This window comes from Vigna umbellata, chromosome 11, assembly GCF_029865625.1.
Source record: "Vigna umbellata cultivar VRB3 chromosome 11, Vumbellata_1.0, whole genome shotgun sequence".
NCBI lineage: Eukaryota > Viridiplantae > Streptophyta > Magnoliopsida > Fabales > Fabaceae > Vigna > Vigna umbellata.
This window is the reverse complement of record NC_142175.1, coordinates 7,588,053-7,605,822: the sequence shown is the minus strand read 5'-3', so window position 1 is coordinate 7,605,822 and position 17,770 is coordinate 7,588,053. Positions and strand designations below refer to the sequence as shown.

At 32.9% G+C, this 17,770-nt stretch overlaps 1 protein-coding gene across 1 annotated transcript; it reads right to left on the bottom strand.

The window, feature by feature from the left end:
* Window positions 1–11,685: 11,685 nt before the first annotated feature.
* On the bottom strand, window positions 11,686–14,966 carry LOC124821950 (patellin-6-like). Its single transcript, XM_047293889.2, has 4 exons — window positions 13,904–14,966; window positions 13,613–13,737; window positions 13,154–13,295; window positions 11,686–12,736 (listed from the first exon to the last, which is right to left on the bottom strand). Exons 1-4 carry the CDS (start codon window positions 14,648–14,650, stop codon window positions 12,476–12,478), a joined length of 1,275 nt encoding a protein of 424 aa, XP_047149845.1. The 5' UTR covers window positions 14,651–14,966; the 3' UTR covers window positions 11,686–12,475.
* Window positions 14,967–17,770: the final 2,804 nt, after the last annotated feature.

Genomic DNA, 17,770 nt, shown 5'->3' with positions numbered 1-17,770 from the left:
CATAAAATACTTATATTTCTCAAACAAAATATATTTGTTGTCTGAGTAAAATCTTATTACACGAAGTATGCAATTTCGTATTTGTTCAAGTAAAAATTTATTAAAGCGATTGCATTTATCCATATAAGCCTAGTAAAAAATAGTGCCTACGTCTATGAGATGAAACACACAACAAACAGAGCTTATATCTATGAGATTATAAAATTGTAATGTAAATTCTAGAAGATATAGAAAATCTTAAGATAGAAATATTAAAATGTAATAAAAGTTCTAGAATATTGTAGAGAAATCTAAGATAAGAAGAAAAAAATAAAAAACATTTTGCATAGGTAAAAATCTAAGACATTTCACATAAGTTGTGGTTAGCATATTCTAGAATAATCTGAGTCTATAAATACTCATGTACTCTATCATTTAATGAAGACAAAAGTTGAAGGAGTTGAAGGAAAACAAATAGAAATATTCAAGGGCTTAATTTGCTCTTCAATAAGCAATTGATGAAACAATTTTTTCAAGGATAATTTGATGGCATACTGCCTAACCATGGCCAAGCACTTTCAAGAAGAGTTGAAGTCATTTGTAAAAGATGGGCCTAGACTCTATCTCTTGGGCCATCATGAAGCTTTTAGAGTTTTTGGCCTTGTATTTTGGGTCAAGTAATCTAGGATTTATTTAGGCTTTGTATTATAAGCCTAATAGTGTGAATTTAATTTGGGCCTTGTAGTTTTGGCCAAGTAGAATAGGGTTTTGATCACCCAAGTCAACAAAGGGCCAAGGCCCAATGTTGACCGAGGTGGGATGTCCACACCATGATTTTATCAAAGGGTCAACATTCTTAGCTAGCTTGGTGGACAAGAGAGAGGATGGCCTTGACAAGTGTCACCCTCCTATTGGAGAGTTTTTCCTCTTAGTTAGTAGCCACATGTCACTCTAGGAATGGAGAGTATTTTTCATAAGTAGTAGCCACATGTCACCCTCTCATTTGGGAGGATTTTTTCCTCTTGTCTTCTTATTTGAGAGGATTTCTCCTTGTTCTCCAACTAGCCAATGTGGCTCTTATAGGTTAAAGTTTATGCCTATTTTGAGACACCTTAGCCTATAAATGAAAGTGTCTCTTCGTCATGTAATTACTTTTGATTTAAAGTAATGTCATGTTGTCATTTTGTGTCATACTACTCCTTTAAGGTCACCGTATGCTCCAACAACCCAATTGGCCTCCTCTAGCTACCTTCCTCCAAGAGTTGGACCAACCTCTCTTAGAGAATCATCAAACATCACCTCCATCACCATAAAACAGTCAATGACCGAGAGCCTTAACTCTCATTTCCACAAACTTCCGAAAACACTCACCCTTCACCCTTCATCCTTCACCATGGCTTTCTCTTCTAGCTTTGACTCAACCTAGGTAGAAGATTATCCATCATAATTTGTGCCACAAATGCAAAACAAGCTTGGAACATAATACAAGAGGAGTTTCAAGGAACTTATGAGGTACGTAATGTTAAACTTCATTCTCTAAGGCGATAGTTTGAATTAATAAGAATGAAAGAATTTGAGACCATTAAAGACTATTATTCTAGAATAAAAGAAATAGTTAGTCAAATGAGAGCCTATGGGAAAAATATTCTTGACAAAAAAAACCATTGAGAAAATTTTAATTTCTATTCCCCAAAAATATGGTGTAATCGCAACCGTAATTGAATAAACAAAAGATTTGACTACATTGTTGATAACGGTTGAAAATACCGATATCTGTTATGAGATTTTGATACTAAATACACCCTTTTCTACTTATAAACTTGCTTGAAATCATGTTTTTCTGTTAAGTTGTGTGAATAAGAGAGTTAAGGTTGACATTGATGATTTTATGACTAAATTCCCTTGTTTTAGCAGGAAATGAGATAATATGGAAGCAAAGCTGAAGTGCCAAGGAGATGGAGCTCAGAAAGATCTGAAAAAGCACCAAAAAGTAGGAACGCCCGAAGCCTGAGCGCCCTTTTTGGAGCCCTCAACGCCAAAGTCGGCCGCACACCGCCTGGGCGCCCTTTTTGGGCGTTGAGCGCCACTTTCCCTGAAGAACCACGCCTGCTTGCCCTCCGAGTGAAGTTGAGCACCAGTTTTAGTATCGCAGCACGCCATAGCACCCTAATTGGGGCGTTGAGTGCCAGCAAAATGGGTCTGGGCTTTGTTTCTGTTTTGATTCCGCTCTATTTAAAGGACTCATACGCCCTAGGTTTTGTATCTTTGGCAGAGGAGGCGCAAAAACAAACTCTTCCACTCTTTGAAGGTGGATTTGGATGCGAGAGCCTCCATCTTCAACTTTTAAGGTTTTTCTATCTCATTCTTCTTCATTGTACATCTAGTTTCACCATGACAATGGGGAACTGACTTCTATTTGTTGTTGGGGGATCATGTAACCTTGTGAACTCTCATGTATTTGAATTGATTCTTAATAATTTATGCTTCTTTCATTAACTATTAGGGTAATTCTTTTATGATCAATTTTTGCTTTGTTTAACTCATTCATAGCATGATGTATGAATTGCATGAGTGTCGGGAGGTTCCTTACAATTCAGGTTCTTGTAGAATTATTTCCAAGAGCAGTATTTCTCAGGGATGGGAGTATGAGTCTTGGTCGTCTTAAGCTCTTGATCTTCATAATTAATTATTAGCAATGCTAGGAATCGTATGAACTAGTAATTAAGGATAGGCTTTCTTCACCGAGGGATCGGGTTTTAAGTAATTTAGTGAGTGACGTTGACTTTAATGAAAGAAGAAGAATTCTTATATACATGGGAGTAAACTTGGTGAAATATAACCCCAACAACATATTCATCTCATAACATAAACATCATTCGTTCATTGTTGTGCTACTCTTTGATTGATCAAAACTGCATTCATATTTAATTTATTGTATTTGCATTCTAAACCAATGATTTCATTCCTTTTAAGTCTTAATTAATCAAGTTATCACACGACTGTCTAGTACCGAGAGTCTTTTGGGAACGATACTTGGTTTTACCATTTTATATTACTTATACGATCCGATACACTTGCCGGTGACTCAACAATTGTCAAGAACACAACTAATGGTCTCTCTTAAAGCTTATGAACAAAGATTGAAAAGGCATAAAGAAGACTCGATCGAAAATGCCTTTCAATCAAAACTAAGATTACAATCTCAGAATAAATAATATGAACGAAATAAAAGTAAGGGAAAAATTTGTAGAAATAAAGAAAATTCTAGAAGCTTCTCTATGACTCGTCAAGGAAAATATCATCTATGTGGCATCTATAAAAAGACAAATCACTTCGAAAAAGATTGTTAGCATCATGGAAAACCTCAATCTCAGGAATACAAGAAATTTGGTCACGTAGAGAAGTATTATCGTAATAAAAATAAGGATCAAGCAAACTTTGCAGAAGAACATAATAAGGAGAAAATATTATTCTATGCCAATCAAGAATTTTCGAGTGGAGAAGGAAGTTGGTACTTGGATAGTGGATGCAACAATCACATGGCGAAAGATCAAAGCATCTTCAAAGACATTGATAAATATGTCAATTTCAAAGTTCGGCTAGGAAATGACAACACAATGGAGTCTCGAGGCAAAATAACTGTCATGGTGGAGTCAAAGAAAGGTACGAAATTCATCAAGGACGTTTTACTAGTGCCAAATCATAAAGAAAATCTTTTAAGTATTGACCAAATGTTGGAGAATGGATATTCTTTCATTTTGAGAAAGATACATGCAAAATTTATGACAGTAAAATGATAGAAAATGGCCAAGTAAAAATGTAGAAGAGAAATAAAAGCTTTCATATAAGCTTCAAACTTGGAACTAGTATTGTCATGAAGGTAGAAGTTGATGACTCGTGACTTTGGCATAGGAGATTTCACCAATTCAATACACATGTCTTAAAGCTTCTATATCAAAATAACATGATGAGAGATCTTCCATACTTGAAGGAGAATAATGAATCATGCGAAGGATGTCTCCTCGGCAAACAACACTGATTATCATTCTCGACAGACAGAGCATGGAGGGCAAAAGACTTATTGGAGTTGATTCATACTGATGTTTTGGACCGATGAGGATGCCTTCACATCACAACAATAGGTATTCCATCCTCTTACCAATGACTTCTCTAGAATGACATGTGTCTATTTCTTAAAGGAAAAGTCAGAAGTCTTCGGAGTATTCAAGAAATTCATGGCCTTTGTTGAGAAGTAAAGTGGAAAACAAATAAAAGTACTTAGAAGTAATCATGGCAAGAGTACAGATCTCGCGAGTTTGACAAGTTTTGCGAAGATGAGGTTGATGAATCACTATTTTGTACTATTCACTTAGTTTTTCGCACCAAATTGTGTTAGTGAATTGTGTTTAATTCTCCATTATTGTCTCATTTTCACTATTTGGGCTTAATTTGACTAATAATTCTTATTTTAATTAATTTGAATTATTTGGTCTTAATTATCTAATTATTATTTGCAAGACAATTTTGGAATCATATTTTGGGACAAGAAAAGCTTGGCCACGTCAACATTATAGTTTAATTTCGTTTTAAATTCGTTTATGATTTTGGACCCATTTTTTATCAACATTTAGGAGAAGCTCATTAGAAGGGCATTTTTGTAATTTGGGGTTTTAAATATCCAAATCAGATTTTAGGTTCTCTCCTCCCCTCATTTTTGCGTTTTTCTTCTTCTAGGTTTTTGCTCTTGGGCGTTTCACACCCCCCCCCTCTCCTTTAGGGGTTTTAGGTTTGCTTTCGATTTCCTCTTTCTTGTATCAAATTAATTTTGTTTTTCAATTACAATTTAAATTTTGTTTCTTGCTTTGAATGTCATTTCCACTTTTGTTTTTCCCTCTTTCATTGATGTCCATTTATGTTTTCCAATTGCATTTACGTTTTCAGTTTTAATTTAAGTTTGCGTCTTAGTTTCTACTACATTTTTGAAGTTGTTTTACAATTTCATTTTGTGCATTCTGCTCCAGATTTAATGTTCAATTCCCTTTTGTTTTTTTGTTGTAATTTCGATTTAATGTTAGTTTAAGTGTGCTTGGTTGGTCATTAACAAAATTGCATCGTTTCCTTGAGATTTCTGAGTTGGAATTGTGATTTTGCTACTCTGATTTGACTCAACATTAAATTTGTTTGTGCACTTGCAATTGGGCACACGTTTAGTTGCCTAATTGGTGTTTAATTCGCTTAGTTGATGAAACTATGTGGTGCATAATTGATTGAACATTAGCATTGCATTTGCTTAATTCGCTTTTATGAAAACATGGTTAATCTTCGCTTAGTTGGTTAGCTTGTGTTGGATTAGGGGTTAGAGTAGTGTGTTGTTGGTTAATCTGTGATTGGAAGCATGTAAATACTGAAATTTTTCATGTAAAAAAAACAAGGGTTAGCTTTTGCATGAACAAGAAAGAATACAATTTTGAAAACAAAAATACCAATTGCAATACAATAAGACTTAGAGGGAGGGAAATTGGGGAACAGAGTGGAAGGGAAAAGATCAAAGCTTGACCTCCAAAACTCTTCGACGGTGGTGAAGTTGTATATGGCTCAGATGGAACTACCCAATACGGCTTGTTTGGACTTGGCGAAAGGGTTGTCGAACCAGAAGGTCCAAAAATTATCGAGAGGGTGGGGTTGCAAAGGAGTGCGGATGAAAGCTTGGAGGCAGCGGAGGCGACCCCATCGGCATCTTCAAGGATCTCCCCGTCTTCGAGATCAACGTCATTTTTGACCCTGCTAGGGTTTTCGTCATTGGTGATAGTTGATTTTTGTGAATCTTCCACAACCATTTTTAAGTTCACAGTTTTTCCCTTTCTTTCCTTTTGTGTTCTTTGTGTATATTGGTTTTTAGAGAGACAAAGTGAAGAACAACAAGAAAGTGAAGAACAACAGGAAGAAGTGAAGAGTAACAAAAAGAAAGAAGAAGTGAAGAAGAAGAGTCACCAAATAAAGAAGTGAAGAAGTAGAAGAACTCCGAAAGTAGAGATCTAGAGCAAATAAGTGAAGAAGAAGAGTCACGAAATCAAGAACTCTAGAGAGCGGTCTCACGAAATTAAGCATAGTAGGAATGAAAATATTTCAAAATAGTTACTGGCGGTTCACTCTAAAACCGCAGAAAATGTATTTAGAAAAGTAAAAAATAAAAACTTACTTGGGGTTTTAATAAAACCGCCGGAAATTTAACGGGGTTTTAGCAATCGTCGAAAATAAACCCCTACTATATTATATTATTTTTGTAGTGTATGGTGGATTGTGCACTTGTGGTGGCCTCTACTGCTTTGCAAAGTCATTGCTCATGGGTTTTACCTTACCACACTCACAAGGTTAGTATGTATCGTGTCTTAGGCCATACTGGAAGCACCTAGACTAAGACCTCCTACTACTCTCACCACATGTGTCAATCTTCTCTACTTGAGAAATGAATGGCCATTAGAGTGTCAAGATAACCTCCAAGACTGAGATCCTTTCATTCATACTAACAACATTATGATACAATCATTAAGAATCCTCATTAGGACTCTTACACACCTCATTTCATTCAAACATAAGTTCTAAACATTTTCATAGATCATACAACAAACCAATATATCTTTTAAACACCATACACATAAATAAAAGGATTCAAAACCACCCACGAACACAGACCCACTCGCACAGCTAACAGCCTCTGCTCGCCCAACGAGAGGCAAAACAGTCAACTCCCCAAGCTAGGTGAGTTGGCTCGCTCAGCCCCTACAACTTTTTGCCAAAAGCCCTAAATACTTGCCCAATGAGCTCCTCCACTCGCCCAGCGAGCTCCAAAACATCAAGCTCCCCAAGTTGAGCGAGCTGGCTCGCCCAAGCTATGGAACCCATTGTCAGAACTCCTCTAAACTGGCCCAGCTAGCACATTTTGCTTGCCCAGCCAGATTGCATAACTCTATAGCACTAAAACTACAAAATTGGCACTCCTAACCCATCCATTACCTATTATAATCATTTTTACCAGCTTCTAACACTTCTAGATTGGATTATAAATTATTTTAGACCTAAACAAAAGTGTATAATCTATCTTAAACTAATAACAAACTGTTTGCAACAAGGTATCAACTCAAAAACAACTAAATTCCTAATTTAGAGACCAAAATCGCATTCTACATATTCTAGTTCATTTGTAAGTAGCTTAGGGAGCCTAACAAGTCATAAATGACTTATCAATACCTTATAAACTGACAAATTTGACCCAAAGTCTATAATTTTAAATCTCTCGTAACCCCAAAAATGTCCTTAAAAGCCAACCAAAACACCTTTAAAATACTACTACCTAATCTTAGATAAGATTTCTCTTAAATCCAAGTCTAAACAAGTTCCAAAAGATTAAACTAACTGTGCTAAACCAAAAATCCTTACCTTAGACTAGTATTTTAGAAAATCGCTTTCAAACCTTCATTTTAGATCAAACTTGACCTATAACTCTTTTACACCTATACTCTTAACGTTTCCACCAAAAATAACCCCAACACCATCAAGCCAAACATATTCACCATGTTAAACAAGTTCACACAGAGAATCAATAATCATATCATTGATTATCCTCAATCAACATAGTTAACATTAAATCACACACATTTTATGCATATTCAATCATATACAATCATACATTTTAGTAGTTGCAATTCCATACATTATAATGTAATTTAAAGACAAATACTAGCTTTCCTTACCTTATAGAGAACTATTACATCTCTAAGAATGCTTGACCATTGCTTCAAATGCAAAGAACTCTAGAAACGTCTGTAAATCACCAAATTGTAATCAGAGTGAGTCATAAAGACCTCAGATTGACAAACAGTTAGGAAAAGGTAACATATGACAAATGTGACAAAAAATCAGCATGAAAGGAAAAAGGAGTCAAAACTTATTTGCTCAACTGGTCGGTAGAGAATAGAGATTACTCAGTCGTGATCTCCTAAGAACTTCCTGATCGTCAAACAAATTTTCGATGAGTTAAATATCTTATAGAGAAGTGAGAGAGAATCAGAAGAAGAATTTTAGAGAGATAGTTTGTGTTTTAAATAATAAGACGAATTTAAAAAAATATATTTATATTATCTAATTATTTTAAAACAAAATACTCGAGTCTATTTTTTTAAACACTTATCGAAATCTAATATTTTATTTTCTTAGTTCTCACACGGTATCAAATCAGATTATTATGTATCTAGCATTTTGGTTAATTATAAATTAATTATTCCATAATATATATATATATATATATATATATATATATATATATATATATATATATATATATATATATATATATATATATATATATATATCGGCATACTGTTATCGTGGTTAACGTTGAATGAATTTTATGTTTTGAAACTTAAACTTTTTATTATATTTATATAAATACAACAATTAGTTTATTATTTTAATCTGTAATTTCAAACTCTTTTGCCAAAGGAATATAATTCCAAACTTAATATTAAACGTTAATGTCATAATTGATGCAGTTAAAAATGTAAAATAATATTATTTATTTACTTAATCATTTATTTTTTTAGTATACAAATTTATACTTGTACGTTAAATTTTTAAAATAACATGACATATCTACATTTATTATGCTATTAGTATTTATTATGCTATTAATATTTATTATGCTATTAATATTTTATTTAAAAATCAACTGAGCTTCTTTATTAAAATAATAGTAATTATTTCTTAAAATACAATATAGTTTTTCAGCACAATATCATCTATACTCTGTTTCTGGCAGAAAAGAAATACTTTAGTCAACTCTCTTCGTAAAACTTAGAAGAAAAAAAACTTTACAAGGATTTTTGGGTTAAAGTAGTCAGAAGTAAAAAGTTAAATTCAGCTATACTAATTTTAATTATTTAAAAGTTATTATAACTAACTTCTATAAATAATAAATTTTAAAAAATATCATAATTTTTAAAATTTTTTAGAACAGTTCGAGTTGAATTGATCATAAAAAATATTTATTTTTATAAAAAAAAGTAAGCATATAGTAAATATTATTAAACTGCAAATAAAAATTATTTTATATGGTTGAGCGAAAGGATGCTAAACAAAGGAGATTAAGACTATAATGGATCCAACAACTAACGTGGGCTAGATAAAAGCTCAACAAAACTAGACAATATCTTATATAAAAAAATGATAAGATCACTTTTGTATCTCACCGTGTTTAAATTTGATATATTACTTATTTTATTTTATTTATATTTTTGTATAGAGGCAAAAGGATCTTTTACCTTTTATTAATTAGATGCAAAAAATTAAAATAGGAGTTTATATAAAAAAAGTATGCAAATTAAATAATATAAAAAATTAATATAAATATATTATTAAATCTTTTAGAATATTTAATTGTTATTATTTTAACAATTAGTTAAATGAAAATAGGAGATATATAATTTGATGAGTTTAAAGATTAAAAGAAATATTATTATTAGAGAAAATCATTATTAGGTATTGTTAGATGATTTAAAAGATATTGTGAGATATTGCTAATTAAAAGATATCTTAAGATATTATTGGATGTAATTAGATATTATTATTAGATAATAATAATAATAATGATAATAATAATAATAATAATATATTATTGATAGACTCATTATAATTAGAATAAAATATATTATTGTAAGTGAGAAATATTAGAGATGGAGTGGGTTATTTATAAATAATAACATATAGAGAGAGGGGTAGTTTTTTACGTGTTTAGAAATTCTATAAAACTCTAAATCAAAGAGAGAAATCAGAGGAAGAGAAGAGATTGATGTTTTGGGAGAAGAAGAGAGAAAGCAACATAAACTCTTAGAGCAAAGGAAGATTAGTGATGTTTTGAGGTTGTAGATAAAGCTCTAGTTGGCCAAGGTATGGGAAAGCTTACCTTTGGTTGCTTATTGTTGTATGTCATATGTGTTCTTGATTATCTTGATCGATAATATTTTTGTTGATGCATGTATATATTAATATTATTATGATTATCTGTTATTATTGTTTGGAAAGTGTTTGTGTATGCATGAGGATAGGGTTTATGTAATATTTGTGTTGGATTTTGCCTATGAATGTATGTATGGCTTGTTGGGTTATCCCAACAGAGGATATGATGCTAAGAGAGAACAAAGTTACGATGCTTGGGGGTTTCCATGCAAATATATGTTGTAAGTGTTGGGTTATTGGGATCCTTATGTGGAGAATAGACTAAATAATATGGACCATTATGTCTCACTTTGTTTTAGTGGAGGTGATTCAAATTAATAGGATACATTAAAGTCATTTAAAGAGAGGGAAAAGTCAACTGAGAGAGAATGGAAGAAATATAATATTGGTGCATTTTAAAATTAAAGAGACATTTTTAGAATGACTAGAACTATAATAGTTATTAAATGGAAGTTTAATTAAAAAGATAATTATATTTTGAAAATAAAAATATGATAACGAGGTAGTATTGATGACTCTTATCATATATTGTTCCAATTCATTTCAATTGTGACTGGGAATATTGAGAATCTTTATTTTGATTAAGTACGAGAATAGATAATATTTAATTTTTTAAAATAGATATGATGACATAAATTAGTATGTAAATATTTGTCATGTTCTTTTTCTCATATTTACTTCTATTATCTCCATTGATATTTATATAATTATAATTTTTTATTATATATATAATTTTGATATTGAATTCTTGATAGTATTTTTGTTTTCGTTGTTCTGAATTTTACATTTTGTAACGAATAAAAGTTTCATACCCATTAATAAAAATAAAAATGAACTTTTACTTCAAAAATAAAATTAAATAATCAATCTCGCAACCGTAAGGTTAGTACCCCCGTTCAAGGATTGAAGGCTATCTAGAGAGCAACTAGTCCATTCTTAAAGGGCTGGCAGGTAGTAAAATTTTCTCAGTCTTGGGCAAAAAATTCAACTAAAATAAAATATAAGTAATAACCCTCGAAATCCTGAGAATTGAGCATTCTGCATCTGCACAAGGGAAATCGTTCAGGACAATACCATTCTGCAATTGCTACTAAGGAATTCTGCAGTACTTGGTAGAAGGTGCATTGAATGACAATTTTTCATATGACAAGTTCCTTTTCCCATTTGATAATGCTCAATACTGGTTTGAATTAAAGATTGTGTACAATTGTCACAGTAAAATGCATTCAATGCCGCCTATGATGCAAGGACATTGTATCCAATTAGCAGAGTAAACATAGTTCATTCCAATATATATACAACTCAATTGGAGACATCATTTATTTTGGCCTTTACTCTCCTGTTTTTGAACCTTCTCTACTCAGTTTTGAAATTAAATACACTGTTAAAAATTGTAAAACCGGACAAGTTGCTTAATTTTGAGTTTACTTACCTAAGATATTCACATTTTTGGATAACCTTTTAAATAATTATAAAAACGGTCAAATTAAAATGTAACAAATGAGTTAGTTGTCTTTTCAATTCTAAGCCCATGTCTAAAATTTATGAAACTCTATTTTTAACACATCTCAACTCCTATGTTAAAAACCTTAAAGTTTACACAACCCATAATAAGTAAACTGCTTTATCTACCACCCAATCAAAGCCATCCCCATAAAAGACAAATTACCAAATACTAAAATACACTTTGTGAGTAAATAGTAAAACCTTAGTCTCAGGACAGAAGATCCATATAGATGCATAAAAGGTAAAAGAGGGTAGAAAGAGAACCAATTTAAAAACCAAAGAAAGCAGAATTGACATCACTCTTGGAACATTATAAAGCAATGAAAGAGGCTTCACTACCTAATACTAACCCTCTGAACACGTTATCAGACACTGCCCGTGACCTCTTCCAGCTTCTTGCTTTGGAACTCTGATCACCCTCTTGGTCCATACGTTGATTATAATAGAAACTATACAAAGTAACCAAACCAAACACCCTCTTACAATACATGGTCCTGTCAATATCCACCACCCACAGAATTTTCCTTTTCATTTGCGTGTACATGTCTCAAGTACTTTCCTTCAACCAATCAAACCCCTCACAAAAACAGAAACCTCAAATCATAAACCATAGATTGCTCCTTCACAATGTGATGATGCCTCTAGATTGCAACATACACAACAACCACGTGTCTCAGAGACAATACAATCAATGGTCTCACACACGATCTAATGGGGGCAACAAACAGTAATTTGGTATGCTATATAAGCAAACTTAATCTGCTTTCCTTCTATACCAAGCCATATACTAACACCACCAGTTTTTTTATCCTTTTTACATCACATTAGTACCACTACTAGTTAATACCTGTGGAACAGGCTTTAAAGAGTTCAGAAACATAAATGAGACCCTCTAAAAATTAACCAAAAAAAGGTAGAAAAAGTAAACATCACATGCAAAATATTAATGAAAGGTCCTAAAATCTATTTAATGGCCGTCTTAAATGGTGCTGCTTTTGCGGACAACATAGCGATAAGCAGCAACCTTTTTCCTCCTTGAGGCAGTGTTATCAACTGAGAGTACCATCTTTCCAGATTCTTTTGATGTGAATGAGTTGTGGATTGCTTCTTCCGAGGCTCCCATCTTCCTTGGCTTTTCCACTGCTATGGTGTAGCTTCCTTCAGCATTTGGCACAAATTCAGCACTGTATTCCAAGTCCCACCCTCCCACTACAATGTCCCATGTGATTGTTGCACCAGCCTGATTCAACCAACACGAACTAAATTACCAACTACTCTTCCATTGGCAACAAAACCATTAAGCCAAAATTTAATACATAGAAAATCCAAAAACAAAGATTATTATATCTAAAAAGGAACCAATTTATTTGCATGACAGTGAGACTAATCATAATCTGCAGAGAAAAGTGTGTTAGACACATTGTTGAGTTTAATTTGTATGCCCTTTTCAAGAAATCAGAAATGAGAGTAGAATGAAAGATAGTTATTATGCAAGCCAATAAATTTTCATATTTAAACAGTGATTATTGAGTGCGTGTAAAATGTAAACTTGCTCAGAAATAAATAAATAATTGTTCAAACAAGGAAAAACAAGTTATTGTTTCTTTAAAAAAAAGTTGATGGAAACATGCACCAAAAGCAGTGGGTGAATCATCACCTCAATTCCTTCAATCTGTATGTTCACTTTCTCTCCTCCTTTGATTGTGAACTCAGATGCAGGTTTTGGGGGACCATTCGGCAAATCACTGGGCCGTTTCAGTCCTCCATACTGAACAGGAATATCCTCAGGCCTAATAAATCTGAACACAAGAAAGCAACTCCCTTCAGAAAGCAAACCCAAAATGGAAATAGAAGGAAAGTTGGAATTATATTCGTTACCACAAAATGAAACCGAAGAAGACAACTTAAGTAATGATAATGTTTACGAACAAAATCTATGAATAGTAGAAATTAGAAAGCAGACAAGATCTCAGAAGCATTTTTAAATATTAATATAGATTTAAAATATGAGTGGAGCCAAAATGCTTTAAAGCAGTAGGGTTTTGAATTGCAGAAGATTTAAACAGGGGAAAAAAGACAGAAAAGTAATTCATACATATGGAACCAATAAACTCACTTGTAAAGTGTCTCGGCAGCATTTCCTTCCTTAGAGATCACAAACTTGCTCTTGGTTCTCTGAGTCAGAAACGGACTGAACATTGAATACAACATGCTGAAGTACCATGGCACGTTGATGAAAATCTGAATCCCCAAAAGCCAAACCAAGGAATGAGAAAAAAATATATTTCTCAAAAAAAGGTGAAAATGTGTCACAGTTACATAAATGCCATGGCATTAATTGAGAGAAACCAAAACGACAAACTTCAACAAGTTCCAAATTTGAAGAAAACAACAAAACTACATAAACCTTGCGAGCCACCATTTCCGGGTAGTTGTCTTGGAACAAGGAGAGGATCTGGTTGGAAGCCACCCTCAGCTCTCTCTTCGGCATGTCCTTGAGGTCTGTGACCTGGATTAGAGAATTGACTCCACCAGGCTTGAAATGAAGAACCTTGATGCCTCTCTCGAGGACTTGAACCCTCCACCTGAGGAACTTTTTCAGCTTCTCCTCATCACCAAAGACCCTCTCATACATCTCCTTGTCCTTAAACATCCCATAAGCATTGTAGCACACAGGGTGCCCCTCTTTGTCATACCCTTGCATATACGCTATCACTCCTTCAAGCTCCTTGAACCCCAAATCCTCTTCCAAAATGGTGTCAGCACCAAACTCCTTCCTCCAAGCAAGACACTTTACAAGCATGTGTAGGGCATCACCAACCCTGAAGTCCCTTGCTCTAAGAAACTTCAGCAGAATAACATCGGCTTTGTCATCCCCTCCAAGGAGGGGAATGCCCCACATGGAGGCATCAGAGGGAGAGTCTTCAAAGGAAGCTTTGAGCTTCTCCTTCAGCTCCTGAAGGGCTTTCTTCTCTGAGGACCTGAGGAGGGAGACAAAGTAGTTGTCTTCTTTGAAGGAAGGATTAGTGGAGGCTCCTCCCATTAGGGTGGCCACAAAGCCCTTCTTGTAAGGCTTGGGGGAAGCTTCTGGAAGGTCCTGGAAGCTTGTCTTTTGGCTTTGGAGGGACAAAGGAGATGAAGCGGTGTCCATCATCAAAAAGGGATTTTGAGAGAGACCCAGATGGAATCAATGCATGAAATGGGAAATGCAGGATAATGGGATGGTGATTCTACCCAAAAGCACTGAACTTTCTCTCTCTGTGTGCTTGAGTGAAGTATGTGGATTATGGGTTGGAGAAAAAGGAAGAAGGAGGAGGAAAATGACAAGGAAATGAGGGAGAAGGGAAGAGAACAAGAGAGTTTTGAGGCCAGATTTGAGTGTGGAGTGTTGAGTGTGTTTGTGACTTTGTGTTGTGTTGTGTTTGAATGAGTGTGGAAGATAAGAGTGCTTTGAAGAAGAAACGAATTTGAATGTGGTGATGAGGGAGTAAATGGAGACAGGGATCGTGGCAGAGAGTGAGGGCACGCGCTGTTCTTTGGCGAGTGGGGAATGCTTGAGTTATGTTGCTGAACAGTTCGGAGTTCAAAAGAGAAATCTGGGAGTTTATAATCTTGGATTATCTTGCTTTAATGGTTTGCATCTTTAATTTAGTAAGGTAATTAGATCATTTCTGAGTTACGTATATGATCTCCATTGGTATATTATGAATCTTATTTTATTTTGTGTAAACTTTTACAGTATAATATAATGGTCAGAAGGTGTATAAATGATTTTTTAATGATATGGATTTTAAAAAAAATTAATTAGAATATAAAGACTATATGTATCCAGTTTAATTTTTTTTTTTTCAATTTAGAAATAAGAAATTGAGTCAAACTCGTTAAGTTCGAAAGATTTTACAAGATGATAGATCAGATTTTTTTTTCTCTTCGAGTAAATGATATATTGGATTTTAATAATTTAAATTTCGAGATTTAATTTTTATTTAGAGTGAAGACTGATATCTGAGGACGAGGTAATTTAATCAATTCCATTGATAATTATGTTATTAGAAAATTAAATTTAAGGTTTTTAAATAAAAACTATTAACAAATAAATTAAAATTTGCTCAATTTGAAAAAGAGACTGGATTAGATTAAAAAATTAAGGAAAAATACAAGTGGTATAAATTAAAGAACTATATGCCCAACAATTCAAAAGAATTTTGAGGAAGGAATCAATTTATTTTTAGTATCGAATAGACAGGCCTTAAATAAATGAGATAATTAAGAATGTCCATAAAAACCACTAATCCAGTCTGTTAAAGAATTAGCAATAAAATTAAGTCTTCTAAAATAGATTAAACCAAACACATCATTCAGACTAAATTTGTAGTGAAATTATACCATTTAATAAGTTGTCCTGGAATATACATCGCTGGTAAATTTAATAGATAATTTTCTAACCGCGTTTCGATCTAAATAAACCTTTTAAGCGTTAAAAGTCAAATAAAAATATTTTTAAATATATATTTTTTTAGCAAAATGTGTTATGTTAATCTTTATAGTTTCCACATATATCATAAAACTAATATTTAAAAAAAAATAAAAACAAGTAATTTAAGCTAAATATTTTTCATATTATTTTTAAGCAAATTTTCCTTGAAAGTGACGTGAAAGTATGTACGGAAAATGTTGGAGAAGTGAGGAGAAGAGTGAAGTGGGAAGGGACCACTTTTCCCTCCATTTCCCTTTAGAAAAGATACAAAGGGTCACTTATTTATCTCTTATCTCGATTTTACATTTTTTATATATATATGATTCTATTTTAATATTCGTTTTAATGGATTTTTAGTTTGTTAAGCGAGTTTAACTAAAATCAAAATGAAATCTGTATATTATATTGTATCATTGATTATAATGAGTTTTTTCATCTCTTATTCTAATCAAAATCTTTAGAACCTTTAGAATTCATTTCTATTTTCAAGTTTCATTAATCAAATATCAAATTTAGCACACAATAATTAAATCAAATAATTTATAATCAAATAATTCAATCATTATATTAAAAATAGAAATTCATTTTGAGCTATTTTAAGTCAGGTGTTGAATCATAGGTCACATGTATCTCAAAATACTCGTTGACCTAAAAAATAAGTAAAAGTAAATTTATTTTATTATTACTTTTCTAGAATCAATTCTTTAGTCTTTGATCTTTAAAAGGACAAAGAAGAATGTCAGAATTTTATAGAGAAGGTAGAGGAAACCTTTATATCGAAATTCTAGAGACATCGTGTTTTTTGCAAAATAAAACTCGATTAATAAAAATTTTATTTATAGTCTTGACCTTTTAATAAAAAAGAATCAAGTTTCATCTTTAAAAATCACCATTCCTCTTATACTATTTTACAAGTCCTTACACTCTTCCCAACAAGAAAAAGTGTGTGTGTGCGCATGTGGTCGCGTGTGCATGTGTTCGTGTGTGGATGTGTTTGTTCGTGTGTGTGTGTGTGTATTGTTCGTGTGTGTCTGTTCGTTTATGGGTGTGTGGGTGTGTGTTTGTGTGTGTGTGTGTGTGTGTGTGCGTGTGAGAGTGTGTGACTTTAAGCGTTTGTGTGTGTGTGTGTGCATTCATTAGTGCGCTCGTATGTGTGTGTATGTATGTTTGCGTGCGCGTGCGTGTGTGTGGAGCGCAACTTTTAAAAGAGTTATCCAGTTGTGTAAATATTGGCAAGTGTACCAAGTGAATTCTAGAATATCCTAATGAGGGTTATCGTATCCATAGGGATTTAACAATATATTGGTAGTTTGCTTTTTGATATTTTTGTATAAGAATATTGATAATAGTATATATTATATAGATTGAGTGGAGTGGATGTTATGATTCAATTTCATCTCATTCTCTTCCACTACACCATTACTCATCTTCTCTATTCACTTATGCAAATCATTCAATGTCTTGGGAGTGCTCTTTAAATGTAAATATAGATCCATTCATGGCATATAAGCTTAAGATCATCAAACTCTAGTATAATTCTTCAATGATTGTTTGAATGAATCACTTGCTTTAAGTGCAAGACTTTATAATCAACTAGAGCCTTAGATTTATTCCTAACATCTAAAAGTATGAAGAGAATTAGTTGATCACAACTTGAAACCAATTCCTACTCAATCCTAAGCCAGTGAAATAAAATGAGTACTAGGTTCATCCATCAACAAACATAAATTAATTCTCAAATAAATTGAATGAAAACATAGATAAATATCCAAAATATAGAAGTACAAATAATTATAA